At 52.2% G+C, this 18,162-nt stretch overlaps 7 protein-coding genes across 7 annotated transcripts; 3 read left to right on the top strand and 4 right to left on the bottom strand.

The window, feature by feature from the left end:
• Positions 1-290: 290 nt before the first annotated feature.
• Z519_07851 (uncharacterized protein) lies at positions 291-1,259 on the top strand (the record flags this gene model as incomplete). The annotated part of the gene is made up of 1 exon (XM_016765581.1): positions 291-1,259. The coding sequence occupies one exon, from the start codon at positions 291-293 to the stop codon at positions 1,257-1,259; it is 969 nt and encodes a 322-aa protein (XP_016618550.1).
• A 439-nt stretch (positions 1,260-1,698) lies between these two features.
• Z519_07852 (uncharacterized protein) lies at positions 1,699-2,996 on the bottom strand (the record flags this gene model as incomplete). Its single annotated transcript, XM_016765582.1, has 2 exons — positions 1,699-2,913; positions 2,961-2,996. The coding sequence occupies 2 exons, from the start codon at positions 2,994-2,996 to the stop codon at positions 1,699-1,701; spliced, it is 1,251 nt and encodes a 416-aa protein (XP_016618551.1).
• Positions 2,997-5,800: 2,804 nt separating this feature from the next.
• On the bottom strand, positions 5,801-7,122 carry Z519_07853 (uncharacterized protein; the record flags this gene model as incomplete). Its single annotated transcript, XM_016765583.1, has 4 exons — positions 5,801-6,272; positions 6,320-6,723; positions 6,813-6,823; positions 6,879-7,122. 4 exons carry the CDS (start codon positions 7,120-7,122, stop codon positions 5,801-5,803), a joined length of 1,131 nt encoding a protein of 376 aa, XP_016618552.1.
• Positions 7,123-7,683: 561 nt separating this feature from the next.
• Positions 7,684-9,603, top strand: Z519_07854 (uncharacterized protein; the record flags this gene model as incomplete). The annotated part of the gene is made up of 2 exons (XM_016765584.1): positions 7,684-7,832; positions 7,917-9,603. 2 exons carry the CDS (start codon positions 7,684-7,686, stop codon positions 9,601-9,603), a joined length of 1,836 nt encoding a protein of 611 aa, XP_016618553.1.
• Positions 9,604-10,187: 584 nt separating this feature from the next.
• Z519_07855 (uncharacterized protein) lies at positions 10,188-10,976 on the bottom strand (the record flags this gene model as incomplete). Its single annotated transcript, XM_016765585.1, has 1 exon — positions 10,188-10,976. The coding sequence occupies one exon, from the start codon at positions 10,974-10,976 to the stop codon at positions 10,188-10,190; it is 789 nt and encodes a 262-aa protein (XP_016618554.1).
• A 502-nt stretch (positions 10,977-11,478) lies between these two features.
• Positions 11,479-12,437, top strand: Z519_07856 (uncharacterized protein; the record flags this gene model as incomplete). Its single annotated transcript, XM_016765586.1, has 2 exons — positions 11,479-11,734; positions 11,803-12,437. 2 exons carry the CDS (start codon positions 11,479-11,481, stop codon positions 12,435-12,437), a joined length of 891 nt encoding a protein of 296 aa, XP_016618555.1.
• Positions 12,438-13,214: 777 nt separating this feature from the next.
• Positions 13,215-16,286, bottom strand: Z519_07857 (uncharacterized protein; the record flags this gene model as incomplete). The annotated part of the gene is made up of 1 exon (XM_016765587.1): positions 13,215-16,286. The coding sequence occupies one exon, from the start codon at positions 16,284-16,286 to the stop codon at positions 13,215-13,217; it is 3,072 nt and encodes a 1,023-aa protein (XP_016618556.1).
• Positions 16,287-18,162: the final 1,876 nt, after the last annotated feature.

Consider the following 18,162-nt stretch of genomic DNA (forward strand, 5'->3'; position numbering starts at 1 on the left):
ACCCATTCTTTACACCCAATTGACTCCCCAAATCACCTCCTCGTCGATTGGCTCAGCCGGCTCGCCTCACTTAGCTCGAGCTGCGGTGCTGCTTGAGGCACCAATGCTGCTTCATCCAAACAAAGCTACTCCATAATAAGCCTCTACATGTATCCTCGTCCAGTACAGATTCTCGACGCCCAATGAACCCATGATCTCCCTGAGATGATATCGACGTAGCTCCCTCATCTGCCTGTTCCCCTCCTCTTGTTCCAGGGAGCTCGTCCCACAGACATCATTTTCCACCCGCTATGGCCGACCTGCCTCCCCTCTCAATGCAGAATACGCGCGGCTCCATGTCCTCCGTCCCAATGCACGAAGTCGAGCCCTCGCCCTTCGACGACTATGACAATGCAGACGTCCCAGACTACCCGACCAACCCCTCCGACATCGAGACCTCAAAACTGCCTCTTACATCCCACAGCACAACCAACTGGCTAGGCCTCACTCCCGCCCGAACTCTTCACATCTTGTCAGCGATACAGAAGTACTCGGTCCTTCCATTTTCTGCGTATCTGACAATGCACTACACAAACACGGCCCTGATCCCCCTCGTCACCCGCTCTGCACGAGAGGCGGACAAATACCTCCTCCTCACTCGTCCCTACTATCAGTCCTTCCCGCTCGAACCCCTCCTGATATTCGTCCCCGTCATCACGCACGTCGCGTCCGGGATTGCCCTACGACTATACCGTCGAAGTATCGCGGCAAGGCGGCATGGAGCCGAGACACTCTCGCAGCGCAGAAAGATGAAGAGCAAGATTCCATGGCCCAAGTTGTCCTTGACCAGCGCGGCGGGCTACGCCCTGTATCCCATGTTTATTGCCCACGTGTTGTCCATGCGCATCATTCCGAAGAAAATCGATGGGAGCTCCGCGTCCGTTGGATTACGCTACTTTGCGCACGGCATAGCACAAGACCCTTACATCGGAATGGCAGGCTATGCCTTGTTCGTGGGTTTCGCGAGTTATCACGTCGTGAGCGGTGCGGCCAAGTTTCTGAGGCTGAGTGCCGAGTATATCATCGGCGGTGGGGAGGACGGTCGAATCCAGAGATTATGGAGACAGAGGATTGTCAATGGCGTTGTAGCGACCATGGCAAGCTTGTGGATCGCTGGCGGGTTGGGCATTGTGGGAACCGCAGGGCGAGGCATCGGGTGGGAAGCAAGCCACTGGGACAAGATATATAGGGCAGTGCCGCTTATCGGTAGAATGTTCTAAGGTCAATACAAGAGTTCTGAAGACAACAAATTCCACCTCCTCGTGCTCGCTCTACTTGTCCTTCTCATCACGATCGACATCCACATGATAAAGTTTGCACATTGGGTATTCTTGGTACGGTAGGGGGGAGTTACGATGATACAAAGGAAAACGCGAAAATAGGTGGGAAAAGTGGGATACTGTGATGAAGGGGTTGTAGAGAAGATAGCAATCTATACTCCTAACATAAGGCGAAGTAAGCGCCGTAGCGTCCGCTTTTTTTTTTAAAAGAAAAAGGGTGGGGGGGAGAGAGAGAGAGAGAGAGACAGAAACAACTTCGCTGGCAAACGTAGACTAGCTGGACGGCAAAGGCTGCCAGACAGCCCAAGAAATCTTGAAAGGGGATTGGATGTCTCTGAAAATGGGTTATTATTCGCATTTGTTTGGGAAGGGTGGAAGCTTACGCTCCTAGATTCTGAATTGGCAGGTTGAAACTGAATAGGCCCCATTTGCCCTCTTCCTCAATTGACGTTTCTATTCCTTCGTTGATGATGTTGAACTTTATCCGCTGCAAATATCGCAGGCGGTATTGCATGAACACAAGTCGGTCAACGATGGCTTTGGCTTGTTCGGTCGAACCTATGGCAAACTCTAGCCTGCGAACCGAGCCTGAGATGTAGTCGAGCAAAGTAATTTCCATGTTGGGCCACGTCAAGCTAAGCTTCTGCATATTCGGTGTGTCAAGTAAGAAGGCTGAGAGGAACTCGATGAAAGCTGGAGTCGGGGTCGTGCTGGAGGATATCTTGAGCACTTTGAGGCTCTCGCGGTGATGATCATACAAAGCCTTCATCGTCTTCAAATTCAGAAAAATGCTCACGTCCGTCTTTGGATCTGTGACTTGAACTAAGGTCAGATGCTTCAATGGTCCCATCCGCTCCAACAATTGATGAATGGCGGACTGCGTGATCCTGGTCTGGTATCCATGGCTCTGGCGCATCAGGAGGCCGGGAGGCGGTCCGACGACCGAAAGACGCTCAAGACTTGTCAGCTTGCTGAGCACTTCCGTCGTTCTCGTTGGACTTGTCTCCGAGAACCCGCTAAATTGTAGTGATTGTAGCTCTTTGATAGACCCGAGACACTCAATATGGCATTGCTCAATGTCGAGCTTCAGCACATGAAGCTTAGCATAGTGCTCTGCTATCCAATTGAGAACTTGAGTCACGACTATGCTCGAGGGTGTATTCTTGCCAGCCTCCGAAGGCCGTAGAAGTGACAGATGCGTCACTCCGGGCAGTTTCGCTAGTGCAGATGTTATGCGATGGATCTCCACGAGATATGGATGCTGTGCAGCTTGGCCAGTAATCCAAGGTGCCACAGCCTGAGGGTTGATCTCTTCTAGCCTCAGCTTAAGATTGGTGATGCTTTGTTGCACCTTGTTTGGCCAGGTGCTCGTAAAATCGTCAAGATCATCCTGAGATCTGCATTCAAGCGGCCGGCGAAAGAATGAGCCCCTCGCTTCACCATATACCTGCTTGTTCACACACAGCAAGTTTAAGTGATCTCGACAGTCGAAGGCAAGCATCAGGTCGTAGATGTAGTCGCGGACTTCAGGGGGGATCTTTAGAAGATAGCTCGAAGCCGACGCGCCTGATGCGACGGTAGGATATTTTTCCACCTATCTCTTGTGAGCTCCATCCTTGAAGAGCGAGTGGCGTGGCTTACCTCCTTTCCGTTTGCAGGCAGGTTAGCTTGCTGCATCCTCCGCAAAAACGCTCTCGCAGGATTTGCCTTAATTGCTACCGAATGCTCGACGAAATGCCTTGCCTGTAGGGCTGGTGACGGAGATAGCTTGACGCAGCGGCTTCAATATGTGCAGGGAGGTATGTGAGATATAAGTCTGGTTAGATATACGGAGCTGTGCGTTTTGAAAGATACAAGAGGGCTTGTAGTTGCTAGGCTGATGGTGCTTGATTCGAGCATTTTCGAGCATTTTCGATCCATGCAGGATTCTGAGAGGGGAAGTGCTCAATATTCAGCAACATCCTCCGAAGTTCACACTGCTTTAGCCCAGAAGGCACGATAACATTTGAGTATGTATCTGCGAAAGGCTGCACAATTGATTTCAGGTGGTGGGTGTTTCGACAAGTAGTGGTGTAGCGGTGTAACTTGGAGCAGGTTCAAAATCCTATCCACACAGAACATATCGCGGCGGTGAGGGTCAAATTTTCAGTGACGATGGAGATGAACCCAAGTATCGGAGACAGATAGGCTTACAGCCGGTGGGGACGGCGAAATCCCCAAAGAAGGTGGCTGCCACATGGCTGTCTAGGATGTTATGCGAAATGACGGCAGAAACTGAACTGTGAGAAGCCACAGTCCCCGACCAAATGCCACTCAGAGCAGAACGAGGATGTGGGAGCCAAGTTGAAACGGGCGTGGAGAATGAAGCGACAGATGAAGACACTAGGAGAGGCTCAACCTACCGCCCCTTTAGTGAGGGACTCGAGCATGGCCATGGAGAATCCCGTCGTAAGTGCTCTGTACTTTTAACAGAGCAACGTCAACATCTGAGCTAAACCCGGGGTCTCCATTTCCGGAGGTCATCTGGGTCGCGAAGCTTCTAACTCCATGCAGCCCTGTTGACAAATTCATGGCCCTCGTCCAGCTTCAGTAGTGACTTGCGCAAATGAAGAGTGCCTGGAAAAATGAAACTGTCGGGACCACATGAACCACACGAAAGGCTATAGGTTTGGGGGAATTTCTCCGGTTCTGTTTCCTCATGGCTTCTCGACATCGCATACGAGTTGTTGAAGGGATTTCGCATCAACGTATTTGGCTGTTTGTTAGTTTGTGATTGGGGCAGACCATGGGTGGGGACGCTGAACCATCGAACCAGGCATGTCAAATTAGCTTGCCCATGTCAGTTCCTGGCCAGATGTTTTGGTACTGGCGCAGTCTGACAGAGCTGGTACACCGGTACTGGAAGAAGAGAGTTTAAGGAATTCCCAACCACGCGGTGGCCAAGGCAGATGTGTGTGGATCTGGGATGGATGATGGATGAGTCCAAGACCCATAACCATAATCGGGATGGGGTCGCCACGAGGTCGCCAATCTCGAATAAGGTCAATGAGCTGGCGGATGAGAGAAGCAGAAGCCAATCGCTGCACCAAACGGTGAGATTCAACCAGGGCTGACCAAGGAGATTGTAGTTCTGGCTTTTGAATGTGATCGGAGCCGGTGCTCAAACAGGACGGGCAGGCGATGATCAGACAGTCTTTCATGATTTCTTCCCTTCCTCCTCTCCGTCTCCGTCTCCATCTCCGTCTCCTTCTCTCCAATAGAAGCCGGACTTGAGGAGCTCGTTGAGAAGGTGAGGAATAGAGTAAGCCCGAGCGGGAGCGATCGAGAGCTGAGACGCATGTATTACTGATTGATTCAGCTCGACGACCAAGGAAGGACAATAGCTCCGGGCTATTCTTCGATCAAATGGGGCAATTATGAGCGCGTCATGTGCATGGAAAAGGAGTAAAAGGGTCGAGTGCATGCAAGTAAGTCTTCGTGAGGTGCCAAAGCACTGGGTCGTGTATGCAAGATGGCTGTTTTGGTGGCGTGATGGAGTGCAAGAGAGAAACACGAATGTGAGAGAACGTGAGGGGGGAACAGAACAGAATCACCTGCGGTCCAGACTCCAATGGCTAACAAAAGCCCATCCGAGCCCATCCAATGCCACCACTGCTTCGGTCAAGAAACAGCCTCGTCAACATCCCAAAAGATATCAGGCCACCTCTTCGTGGCTCTGTATTGGATGTCAACCTTACATCCAGGCCGCACCGATATCACAACTCGCCATGTGGCCGCCACATCTCTGGCGATATGGTAAAGACACCTGAGAACTCGAGCTGCTGGGTTCGCAACCGACCATTTCAGGAACCCGAATGATGATTTGCTGTCACCCCTCCCGAGGGTCACGTCAAATATCCACTGTAGGCACTTTGTGATCGGACAATGTACTGGGCTGGACTTTTGTGTCTTGGTTCTCTCGAAACGTGCGTCTACTGGTGGCAAATCCGATGGAGGATTTCGACTTCCACCCAAGCTGGGGGAATCTCAAGCCCAAAACTAGTAGCAGAACAACGGCCTAGGGTCATACTGCAGGGAGTTTGTCATCCATCGCTTAACAGTAGGCGAGATCGCTGGGAGACGGGCGGATGAGCCTGGATCGTGCGCGCTCCCGACCTCACCCTGCGGGACAGACTATGTGACCCAGGCGAGACGAACTTGTACAGTGCTTGAAGACCGCCTGGCGTTCACAACCCGGCAGCTTCGGCTTGCGAACCACGGAGATGCCGTGTCAAACAATGGCCATTATTTTCGCCGACTCATAAACTATGTGAAGCTGAATCTTACAATCCCTCGTGGCCATGTAGCAGCCACCCGATGCACCATGGGACCCGGATTCCACTGGATGCAGCCCCTATTTCCACCTGACACGAAGACGCTGGCGCTAATACATATATTCAGAAATGCTTTTGGCTTGAAAACAATCTCCAATCCAATCCAAGTCACACCTTGAGTAGCTTCGCTGCATAGTTTGTGATGGTATCGACTTGAGGGAAGCTCAGCTCTTCCAATTTCTGCGCGTAGGGGGTGGGTACTTCCGCACCGGTAACACGAACCGGTGGTGCCTGAAGATAGTCGAACCCATATTCGACAGCTAGGGCAAGGATCTCTGCGCCGACTCCAAAGGCAGGGAACCCGGATTCGACCGCCATGAGTACACCTGTTTTCTTGACTGATTTGATGATAGCCTCCACGTCCATTGGTTTGATTGAACGCAAGTTGATGACCTCGGCTTCGACGCCATAGTTCTTTTTCAGCTGTTCTGCCGCGTCGAGTGACAGACCCACACAACGTGAAAGGGTGACAATGGTCAAGTCCTTGCCTGGTCGTTCAATCTTTGCCTTGCCAAAGGGGAGCACGAAGTCGCTCTTTTGAGCCTCTGCGCTCATCGGGAAAGCCTGGCCGTATAGCAGTCTGTACCTGTCAGCACGTCCTCCTTTTTATGGTAATGTTGCACTCACTCGTTCTCAAGGACAACCACAGGGTTGGGATCTCGGATAGCGGCTTTCAGGAGTCCCTTTGCGTCCTCCGCACTCCATGGGGCGACCACTTTCAGACCAGGGATGCTTCCGTACCACGCTGAGTAGTCTTGTGAATGTTGAGCAGCGACTCCAGCAGCGAAACCATTAGGGCCTCGGAAAACAATCGGACAGGGCTGGATACCGCCAGACATGTAGTGGGTCTTTGCTGCAGAGTTAATGATCTGGTCAATCGCCTGCATAGCGAAATTGAACGTCATGAACTCGCAGACAGGATGCAGACCGGCCAAAGCTGCACCCACGGCTAGACCACAGAAACCCGATTCTGTAATTGGCGTGTCGATGACTCGTTTAGGGCCGAAGCGGTCGAGGAGTCCCTTGGTGACCTGGGATATAGTTAGCATCGAAGAGGTGAAGCGGGACAGATGAGGTCTTCAAATCCCCGCAACGGCTTCAGGCCTCTGGAGCGCCTTACTTTATATGCACCTGGAAGACAGCTGGTCAGCGTTGAATCCTCGTTTCCAGATGAAATGAAGCTCACCATTGTATTGGGCCACTTCCTCTCCTAATATGAACACTTTCTCATCTTGTTCAAGCTCCTCTGCCAGTGCTTCGTTAAGCGCGTCGCGGACTGTGAACGTCTGCTGTGAACCGGAAGCATATTCTCGAATCGCAGGAAGCGATATAGGTGCAACTCTACGGAAAGAAGGACGTATTGAGGAAGGCAGGGCAGATCGCTGTGAAAGCAGCCTCGAGGCGCTCGTGAAGAGCCTGCTTGCTGACATAGTGAGCAGGGAAGAGGTGATGTCGGCAACAGCGACGTGCTTTTGCGTCCGTTTCTGAAATGAACGGCTTTAAGTGACCAAAGGCGAAGAAAAAAGTTGTTGGAAGTTGAGGCCGGACTGCAACACGGAGCTCGGGATTGATTGGGGTTCCCAACACGGAAGCTGCATCACCGAAGAGAAGGGGAAGCGCAGGAAGGGGTTCGCCAGCTGCCAGTTGCCAGTTGCGGGCCAGCTCGCTCGAGCCCAATGAGGCCTAGCTCCGTTGATGGTCTTGGCATGTTTGGTATGATTGTGTTTTCACGACCAAGTTGAGGACCTTATATCTGCCAAAAGGGCGTAAAATGAGAGTAAGGATTGCCGCCATTGTTATCAAGGAATCAGATGGTACTTTGCGAGATCGATCTCGGAACATCAGAGTTTTTGTTGAACTATAATATACTCATCTATACGCCATTCCTTTGAGATCCGACACCCCCTGTCCCAGGGACAACGCTGCGAGGCCTCGTTTCGGCGCAAAGCATTCATTTAGGGACCCAATTCTTGGGTTCAAATGTTTCCAAGATGTTCGCCTTTGCTACCGTGACTTTGGGCCTCCTCTTGGAGTCCGCCCTCTCCAAGCAACCATCAGCCCCCGAGGCATACGCATCTCCACTCAGAGATCTCCGGTTCGGGCAGCTAAACTTCTTACACACCACGGACACCCACGGCTGGTAGGTTGCTAATACTGAGTTGCTTCTTGGAAGCTATTGCTAGTGCTGTGGCATTTATGGTACAGGCTAACAGCCTCGGCCTAGGCATGCCGGCCACTTACTCGAGCCGTCTTTCAGCGCAGACTGGGGAGACTACGTCGACTTCGCGGCACGACTAAGAGAGAAACTCGAAGCAGAAGGCCGGGACCTGTTGATTGTCGATACGGGAGATCGCATCGAGGGCAATGGTCTCTATGACGCATCAGAGCCCAAAGGGCTGTTCACGTTCGACATCTTTCGCGAGCAGCACATGGACATCATCTGTTCAGGCAATCACGAGCTCTATCAACAGAATTCGTCCGAAAATGAGTATCTGATCACTGTCCCAGCCTACGCTAGCAGTTACCTTGCTTCCAATCTCGACATCCTTGACCCAAATACCGGGGAACTGGTCCCCCTTGCCTCCAGGTACAAAAAATTCACCACGAAGAATCAAGGAATTCGTATCATGAGCTTCGGGTTCCTCTACGATTTCAACGGAAATTACAACAATACCGTCGTCCAGCGAGTCGAAAAGACGGTTCAAGAAGCTTGGTTTCAAGACGCAATCCGCGATCGAGAAGTTGACCTGTTCGTAATCATTGGCCACGCCGCTGTACGATCAGAGGAATTTGAAATCATTTACAGGGCCATCCGTGCAGTCCACTGGGATACTCCCATCCAATTCTTCGGCGGCCACTACCATATCCGGGACTACCGCAAGTTTGACAGCAACTCCTACGGCCTTGCTAGTGGTCGCTTCATGGAGACTATTGGCTTTCTGTCGATCGACGGTCTCTCTACAAATACCAGCCGTTCGGCTGGCACGAATCCCACGTTCTTCAGAAGATACATCGACAACAATTTATACTCATTATACCACCATTCTGGTCATAATGAATCGACATTTCATTCCGAGCGCGGCCGAAACATTACAGAAGCAATCGGGGAAGCTCGCGAGGCCCTTGATCTTGATAGAACATTTGGCTGTGCTCCAAAGGATCTGTGGATGAGTCGCGCGCCGTATCCAAGCAACAATAGCATCTACTCGTGGCTGGAGGAAGAGGTGTTTCCCGACATTGTGAGCGACACCAGACGGGTTGATAGGCCTCGCCTCGTCATATCGAACACTGGAGCAATTCGATTTGACATCTTCCAGGGACCGTTTACCAAGGATTCGACCTATATTATTAGTCCATTTACAAGCGGATTCCATTATATCAAGGACGTGCCTTACATTAAAGCCAAACACCTCATTAATATGCTGAACCGTGGGGGACCAATCTTTGAGAATGTCGATCCATCATATGCCATGTGGAAAATGGCCCCTCCCGAACAAATTGGTGTGAAAGAAGACATCATCATCTCATCTGATCACAAGAATGGCCACTCGCAAATCTCTGTCTCGGATGATGGTCGGTACGGTCTGACGCCGGGCTATACCACGCACGATGACTTGGGCAACGATGGAGATGATACGATCCATTCCCCGATATCCTTCTACGTCGTTCCCAACTGTATCCAGTCAACCATCAACCCGCAACCCAACAGCATCAACCTCGACAAAGACCAAGATGTTGTCGTGGACGTCGTCTTCAATGAATTCATCGAGCCATGGGTGGTCTTAGCCTTCAGGTTCTTGGGGCTCGAATACTCGGACGATGACGTAGATCAGTATATGCCCGGAGACAATCTGACGACCTTGATCGCCAAGTGGGTCGCGGAGAATTGGAAGGTCAATTGCAAGGCGTGAGAGGCTGTTTCCCTTGGGATGAACGAAAGAGTCGGCTACATATGATCCACAAGAGAACAAAGAAACTCTTCGCCCTCTCCCTGGTGTGACACAGAGGTGAATGAATATTCGGTGAACATCTAAAGCTCCGTGGCACGCGACCGGGCCGTCGTTGATAAGTGGAGACGCAGCTCTCGGCACCCATTTCTCCCCTGACTCCGAGGAAGAAACCGGCACACGTCTTGGTCTGCTTCTGTTCAAGCCTTGTTCAGCCTTTCTCCGGTCACCACAGCCCGCCACTGGTCTCTACTGCCCTACGCAGGATGAGCAGGAAGAAAGAACTGGAGGGAGGTATGGTCATATCTCCACCTCGAGGTGTTTGTCATCTGCGGAAGGTGTCATCGGGGTCGTGCCGGGAGTCCGCCTACATAGGATTCCCGTCCCGCGGCATCAACGCCAATATAGACCTGATCTATGGGCACGCCTCTATAAGGTTGAAAGATAAATGTGCCAAGATAAAATTATATCATTTCAGCTTCGTCATAACCCAGTTTATCTACACAGACGCTGAGACCCTCAGCGACTCTGCTCATTTCGGTTCAAATTCAATTCAGGTGCTCATCCCAAATCATCGCCCAGGTCACTACCCCCTTGCCACCCTCCGTCGGCCAACCTTTCTCATTAACTCTCCCCTTCCCAATAACCACCTGCTCACATACCCTGAATCCCATGCCCTCGTACTCCTTCATGGCGCTTTCACTGGCCGTCTCCAACCAGACCGGCACACCTTCGTCCCTCGCCTTGTTCAAAAAGTAGTCCATACAGGCCTTGAAGGCCTTCCTGCTCTTGTCGGGTGGAGCGTCGGGGTCCCTCGCAATCATGGCCAGGTGATAGAACGGGCGAGTTTCAAAATCAATGTCCTTGTTGAAGTCCGCCGGGTACGGGTCCTCAGAGGGCGCCCCCGAGGACTGGGAGGGCGCAGCAGGCTGGTCATAACTGTGCTCCCCTTGATCGGGGATGGAGAGGTATTTCGCCTTCAACATGCGCGCGGTGCTCCGCCATTCTTGCAGTATAGGCCCGGGGTTACGGCGGGCCTGCGAGGGGGGAATGCCGCAGAAATCGGGAGGTTCAAAGAGCGCTGCGGCAGTGAAGTCGCCTGATTCGACGAGGACCACATTGGACTTTGCGGCAGCCGTGATACCCAACGTGAAGTGCTTGGTGAGACGCTCGGGGGTCATCACCTGAGAGACGTCCGCGGTTGGGCTGCTGTTGTCGATCTCTGTGATGAAGGCTGTCGTGAGAGGGGTGGTCAGGTAGGAGCGAGAGAGCAGAGAGATGAAGCTGTCGAGCCATTCCTGGTCGGGAGAGGCAGTGATTCTCACTTCTGTGGACATGACGGTCGAGTGTGAGGATTGGTATAGAATATATCCAGGAGTCGTCAGGCTGAGGCGATCAATGAGTGTTTCAGTGCTTGAGTGATGTTCAGTCTCCGGGCAGAGGAGAGTCTAGACCACAGTCAGTGAAACGAGTGAGCGAGTCTTTCACCTTGAGACCATTAAGGGGTGTAGAGGGGGAGGAGCTGAAGGAACAGGCGCGGGAAGAAAGGGTGGCCGTGCTTATGACCTGAGCTGCGGACATCAGGGGGGGGTCAAAGTCAACCAACAGCTGGCGATGCTTCATTTCGGTGCTTGTCCCTGTAGATCTCCATCTTTGGCCTCGCTCCGTGCGCTACGCAGACGCTGGGGTTGCGAGCTGGCTGTCATCTGCGAGAGGTGCAAGTGGTGGAAGTATCTCTCAACAGCCCCCAAATGCGGGGCTGAGAGACGCAGGCGACTCGGCTCACCAGGCCCTCTCCACCACAGCTTCTGCCAATACATATTCTCAACACCTCCAGTCATGGCGACCACCGACCACCACAAGTCAGTCCTCATCACCGGCTGCAGTCCTGGTGGGATCGGCCACGCTCTTGCTCTAGCCTTTCATGCTCGAGGGCTCCGGGTCTTTGCCACAGCTCGAACAACTGGTCAAATCGAGGATTTGTCGCAGAAAGGGATCGAGACTCTGCCCTTGGTGGTCGACGACGACCAGTCAATCCTCGCCTGTTTCAAGACTGTTGAGCGGTTGACCGATGGCCATGGCCTTGACTATCTGGGTGAGTTGATTGCGAGTGTTGACAACATCCCTGGCTACACGATTGAACTGACGACGAGTCATGCACAGTCAACAATGCCGGCGTGTCGTATGTGATGCCCGCTCTGGACATCAACGTCGATGAAGCCAAGAAGATCTTCGATGTCAACCTCTTCGCCGTCATGCGCATGTGTCAGGTTTTCTCACCTCTTCTTATCAAAGCTCACGGAACCATTGTCATGATCGGCAGCCTGGCCGCTGTCATCCCCTATGTGTTTGGCAGTGTGTACAATGCCAGCAAAGCGGCATTGCAAGCCTATGCCAACACCCTGCGCGTTGAGCTCGCCCCATTCCATGTCAAGGTCATCACAATTGTCACTGGCGGCGTCAAGTCGCGCATCTCCTCTCATGTCAAGCGCGTCTTGCCAGAGGACAGCCTATATGCCCCTCTCGAGGAGAACTACCTGAGACGCCAAGGCCATTCGCAGGAGGGAGCCATGCCCACCACAGCGTATGCGGAAAGTATCGTCAAACAGGTTCTTCCTGGCGCTGGTCCGCGGCCTTGGAGGTGGCTGTTGAGGGATGGCAGGAGGAACTGGATCTGGGAAGGCAATAGAAGCTGGCTGGTGTACTTCCTCTCTGGTGGCTACACCTGGACTGCCTTCTTCGACCGGTATATGACCTGGCTATTCCAACTCCGGAAGCTGAAGCGGAAGGAGTCTTGAATTCGGGAACAATTGTTCCAAGCTGGTGACCTCGAGTCTGAGATGACAAACTCCGATGAGCAAGGACATTCGTCTGCTCCCCTGACAAGTTCCCAATCTCATTGTCTGGGGCCAAGCCCTCAAAGCCATAGGCACCGCCTTCGCAGACTTACTAGCTCATTAGGAGGGCCGATCCGGAAGCAAGACATGATCACCGTCAAGCGTGTCAGCTACTCTCCCTGCAAGCCATCCCAGCGCTGTGAAAATAGATGCGAAGTTTGGCACCTGCGCACCGGTCCCGGGACCATCGTGCTTAGGTCTCGAGAGCGGTCATGGAATTGCAGAAGTGCCCACCACACTCTTCTGCGGCAGTTAGAAGCGAAAAAGCGCGCGGACCAGGGCGTTGGATATACAAGTAGGGGCAGATTTCATGCGCAGATCAGGAGAGTCGCAGCCGCCGTCGAGTAGCCACGGAAAGATTCGGGAGTCGTTGAAGCGTGTCGATACCCTATTCATTGCTTGGAGAAGGCTACAACCTACAACCTTCCTAATATTCTATGAGAGCTGCGGAGTCCCGCCCATACTCTCCCCCTGCCACACTACTGGGATGTCCAGTTTTGCCCGTTCCCGTCGACGATCTAGGTAGGTATACTGGTATTCTTACTGTGTTACCATGGTGAAATGCTCTTCGCCCTTGTTTTATGTACACACATAGTCTAAGCCGGTTTTAGTACAGAGTATATACAACCCCAAAAAGGGATGATCCTCATTGCATATCAATAGCCGAACCATATATGTTTATGCTGTTGTCTTCTCGTATCTTGGTTCACCACTGGCCCCATTCTCCCGGTCACCCTCGTCAAGAGCAGGCTCAATATCAGCATCTTCTTCTTCAGCGGCATCTGAGTCAATCTCGTCCTGCTCAGCAGCTTCGACATCTTCCTGTCCATCTGCTTCTTGTCGCTCATCCCCCTCGACGGCCTCTGCTGGCCCTTCCCCGTCCTGCTCGTTCCTTTCCCGTTCGACATCCAAAGCAATCTCAGCGCGGCGCCGTTCTCGCCATTCCTTCCAGTACGCCTCATCAGCATCTAGCATTTTCACGACTGCTCCAACCATGACGTCTCTGAATTCGAGACCTAAGCTGCTTGGTCTTGTTGTTCCTTGTTCCTGGTTTTCAGAAGGATGTGGCGATCTGAGCGCTCGAGGATTGTTGTTCAATTTTTCAAGCTCTAACCATGCGAGATTCACGAACCGATCAATTGTTTTCCTCAGTTCCATCAGAATGGCCGCCGTCTGATCAGAAATTTCCAATGGAACATCGTCAGGCGCTGAGACTCGTAGTCGGAGCCAATCGTTGAGCTCCAAGACCTGATCTCTCTGCAGCTTGAGACTCCGACAGAATAATATGGCCATAAGCGGCGTCACCATGGATGCCTGTTCAAGCCACACGATATCATCAGGTCCATCTAGCGCCCTTTGCTTCCACGTGTATGCCATCAACCGACCATGGCTGCGGTATCGTTTCTTTTTACGTCGCTCTCCCCGAGTGTTCGCTTCATTGACCCCATGCTTCGAGATCATGCCTCTGAGGTCGCGGCTGTTAGTTGACCAGCCATATTTACGTGCTCCGGAAGATGTCGTTCCTCGCCAGGCAGCTAGTTCGGCGCTGACGGAGTTGATAAGCAGCGCTTTAACTAGGACCATATTGTGACTGTTGGCATTAAAACAGTCAGGCAGCGATTCGAAAATGGTTTGCCCGGGCCGCAGAGCTGGAAGGAATCCAACTTCCACCAAAATATCGTAAAGTTCTTTGCTTGTTGTCATCATATCCAGGTAAGCACGGTGTCGAATATGCTTTGTTATTTGTAGCTCCTGCATCAAATTTTCATCACAGGCCAAATTGGCTGCGTGGTATTCTCTAAAAGCCTCCACGATCCAAGCAAAGTCCGTTTCGGACTCAGGGAGATACTGCTGTTTCACGGCTCTAAGTTTGTCGATACTCAGTTCTAAAGTCGACACCAGAGGAGCTGCAGGATCGTGACAGGCAATAATCAGCATGGGCTCAAGACATCCGAACAAAGAACCCAGTAAAATGCCCTTCCCCAGCGCTGGATGGACCCCCAATCGCCACAGTAATCGGCCTAGGCCTGTGATATCTCCGCTTTCAGTCAATGCGCCTAGACTCTGCAGCTGTCTGATCGCGCTTGCGATAGATTCAGAGGAGGGTGGGTCTATTGTTTCGAGAAGAAGACCTTCGACGTCAACGTGATGGGGGAAAGCCTTGAATTGCAGTGCCAGATCCGCGAGGTCGGACTGCTCAATCTTAGGACGTTGCATTGGTCGGAGTGATTCATGCCGTTCCTTTGAAAAAAGAGCATAGTAATGACCGTTTCGGACCCGCCCAGCACGTCCACGTCTTTGAATTGAGCTGGTCTTACTGATCCAAGCGTAAGGCAGACTCCTCGCAAGCGTCGAAGGGTCAAAAAGACTGTTTCGCTCCTTGCCGGTGTCGACGACATAGACGACATCTGGGAGTGTGACTGAAGTTTCAGCAATGTTCGTTGTCAGGATGATCCTCCGACAACCCTCGGGAACAGGTTCAAAGACTTGGTCGTTCGTTTCCCGGCGCAGAGAGTGAAGCTTGAACAGCCGAAACCTATTCGAATCCCCGAAATCAAGACCTAAACTGTCGAAACGGCCACTGGTCAAAAGCAGCTCAACCTTTTCCATATCCGTTGACCCGGGAAGGAAGACCAGTACATCGCCATCAGGCTTGGTGTGTGCAATATGCGCTATTACTGAGACGGTGAGGCCGACGCGCACTGGCCCTGTAAGTTCAGCGACGTCGGCTTCATCTACAGCACTCGACAGCGGCGAATTCTCGTTCTCGCCCCTTTCATTTGAATGTGACCATGCCAACTTTTTCTGCTTGGCAGAAAATTGCATCTCATGTTCAATGTAGCGTGCGCTGGACTGATGGTGGCCTCCCTGAATCAACTGGCGCATCGAGGGGTGTATGTCGGTTCCTTGAGACAATTCCGAAAGAATGTCTGGCAGATAGTGGGTTTCGACATGCGCACGCCTTCCTTCTACATCGAGGCATTTGGCTGTGAGGACAGTACCATCGTCTGCCGGCTCTTGGAAATAGTTGAGAAACGTGGTCGGATCAATGGTAGCACTCATGAGGATAATCTTGGGGAAGCTCTTGTGTGCCGCCTTCCTAGCTCGAATAGTCTTCCGGAGGAGCGACAGGACAAGATCAATTTGAATATCGCGTTCATGGACCTCGTCAACAATGATGTGCGAATGGGACGACAACGTAGCTTGTGGATTGGCTATCAGGCGATTGAGGAGGATCCCTGTAGTACAATAAGTTATGCTACCGTGCGGAATGGGTGACCAGTTCTCGTTGCGAATATGATAACCAACGCTTTTTCTCATGGTATCATGGCGTTCTTGAGCCACCCTTTGCGCCACAGAGGTCGTTGCAATCCGCCGTGGCTGCGTACAAACAATGCTTGTACATGGACCTTCTTCAGACATGATTTTGTCATCGAGTATAATCTGAGGCACTTGCGTGGTCTTTCCAGAGCCAGTTTTGGCTAGGACGATTAGGACATCATTGTCGTTGATCAGTTTCAGAAGCGCCCGCTGCGTTCCTTCAGCCATCAGAGGTAATGTCTGCCTCAAGCGAAGAGTTTCCTTCATCTTCTCCTCTTGCCTGCCCATCTCAAGCCCGATCTTCATTCTGGCGGCGAGTGCTTCGTCGTTCTTCAACGGAGCAGCATGGCTTGAACAGTCTGTCGGTCCCGGGGAAGGTTTGAGCTTAACTTCGTCGAGCGTGAGCCCGTGTGCACGAGCCAGCCTCATTATCCCTAAGGCGGAATCGAGATTGGCTCTTGAAATGCCGACGCGAAATGGTTTCCGTGCCTTGACATTTTTCTCCCCTTGCGCTGTGCTAGACGTGTCAGGCGTTGCTGAGAGGCCAGGCGCGTCAGGGCGGGCTCCACCATTGCCGGCATTGTCCCTCCAGGATGACGCCAACGGAGACGAGGTATCGTGGGCAGTCTCGGAACCAAGGTGAAGGAAGCGGACAGGAGGAAGGCGTTTCGGTCGTGTCCGGATACATATAGCTTTCGTAGGTCGTACATAGGCTCGAAAGGCTATCCCATCAGGAGGGATAGACAGAAGCGAGGGAATATCATGATTCCGGTGGGCAAAGCATTGCAAACCGCGCGGCTGTGAGTTCTGGTTGGGAGGTATGTTAGACAATGTTCCGTTCGAAGGGAGAGGACAGCGAGTGCGTACCCGTGCACACCGAGCCCACATCACGGAAACTTGATTCCTTCATCTTGGCAACATGTGTCTAATGAGAAGAACCTCGATAATGTCGGTGGACGAGCTAAGGCGGCAAGGTTTCAATTCACAACTTCGACGGAGTATCAATGAAGGGAAAACATTATACTCCGCATATGCTCCGAAGAGTTTGGTTGGAGTTGTGTTGCCGACAGCCGCCAATCGGAGACAAGACGAGAGCCAAGATCACGTGCAGTGCACTAGACGACGAACGAGTAGACTCGCCGAGTTCAAGTCATCCTTGAATCTGTTCGGGAATTCTTTTCTGGGAAAAAGTCTTTCCTCGTGCATCGTTGCCTCTTGTCTATGCGCTACACAGCGCCGTCAATGCATAGAATCATGCTTCAAAGACGATGAGATCCTCAACTCGTCCCCAAAATTGGGTGGTACCCTCCCGCCTTGGCATGTGTGAAATCATATATTGTAGACAATGTGTTCTAGCTTCTGGAGCAGCTCTGTGAGCTTTGTACTGACAATAACGCCGAGTTGGCGCATCCACTAAGACTTATGAAAAAGCGATTGATGGCTAGCTCTGCCTTGATTGTTTTGATATCGTTCGTCGTGGTGGTCTCGAGAAGACAATGACACGTCAATTGAGGTTGGTAGTGGAGCACAGAAATGTGTTTGGCTATAATGACCAACCATTCGTCAAGCGACTCGACCACCCCAATCGGTTGCTGGTGTGCCCGATGTTCTTTGAACGCAGGAGGCATTTGCCCTGCGAAACACAATCCTGCGGGTCTGCCCATTGGCGAGAGCACACAGATCTTTGTGGCTAAATCCTGCGCCAGGTTCGACAAACCAAATCTAGACAACCCCTGAAAAAGCGACTTTGAGGTGCAGGTTGTCATCCACAGCCTCCTCGCACCATTCGGCGCCACCAGCGCGCAAGGGGGGCATGTAGGTGAAAGAACACCTGGTACGTCGACTGATTATGCCAAGGCGCAAAATCAAATTCAACTAGGTCGATATATTCTTTCCGAGAGACATCATACAGTCTTCGTCCAACCGTCCGTCCTAGCCGGCCAAAGGCAATGTCCGACATCAGATGAACTATAGAGCGACGACGACACAGGGGGAGTCATTCGATCAGGAACCAGACCGATCGAAAGCACTGCGCGACCCAATGGGGGGACTATTGGGCAGTCCCCCAGACGATCATGGCCGCCAGACACCGCAATCGCCGGCCAAACATTTACAGTGTGTGTTGCAACAACATATGGTCGTCCAGTGGCAGACTGAGGTGCTCCGGGCAATGGTGTCCTGGGCAGCCTGAGGGAAGGCTGAGCCGAAGTTCGGCCGGGTGTGATTTGACAGATTTGGCCTCCCAGTCCATGAAAGCGGTGGGGTAAGGCGTCGACCTGGTAGTCGTGGTCGGTTCGATTTGGTC

Source organism: Cladophialophora bantiana, assembly GCF_000835475.1.
Source record: "Cladophialophora bantiana CBS 173.52 unplaced genomic scaffold supercont1.11, whole genome shotgun sequence".
Lineage (NCBI taxonomy): Eukaryota > Fungi > Ascomycota > Eurotiomycetes > Chaetothyriales > Herpotrichiellaceae > Cladophialophora > Cladophialophora bantiana.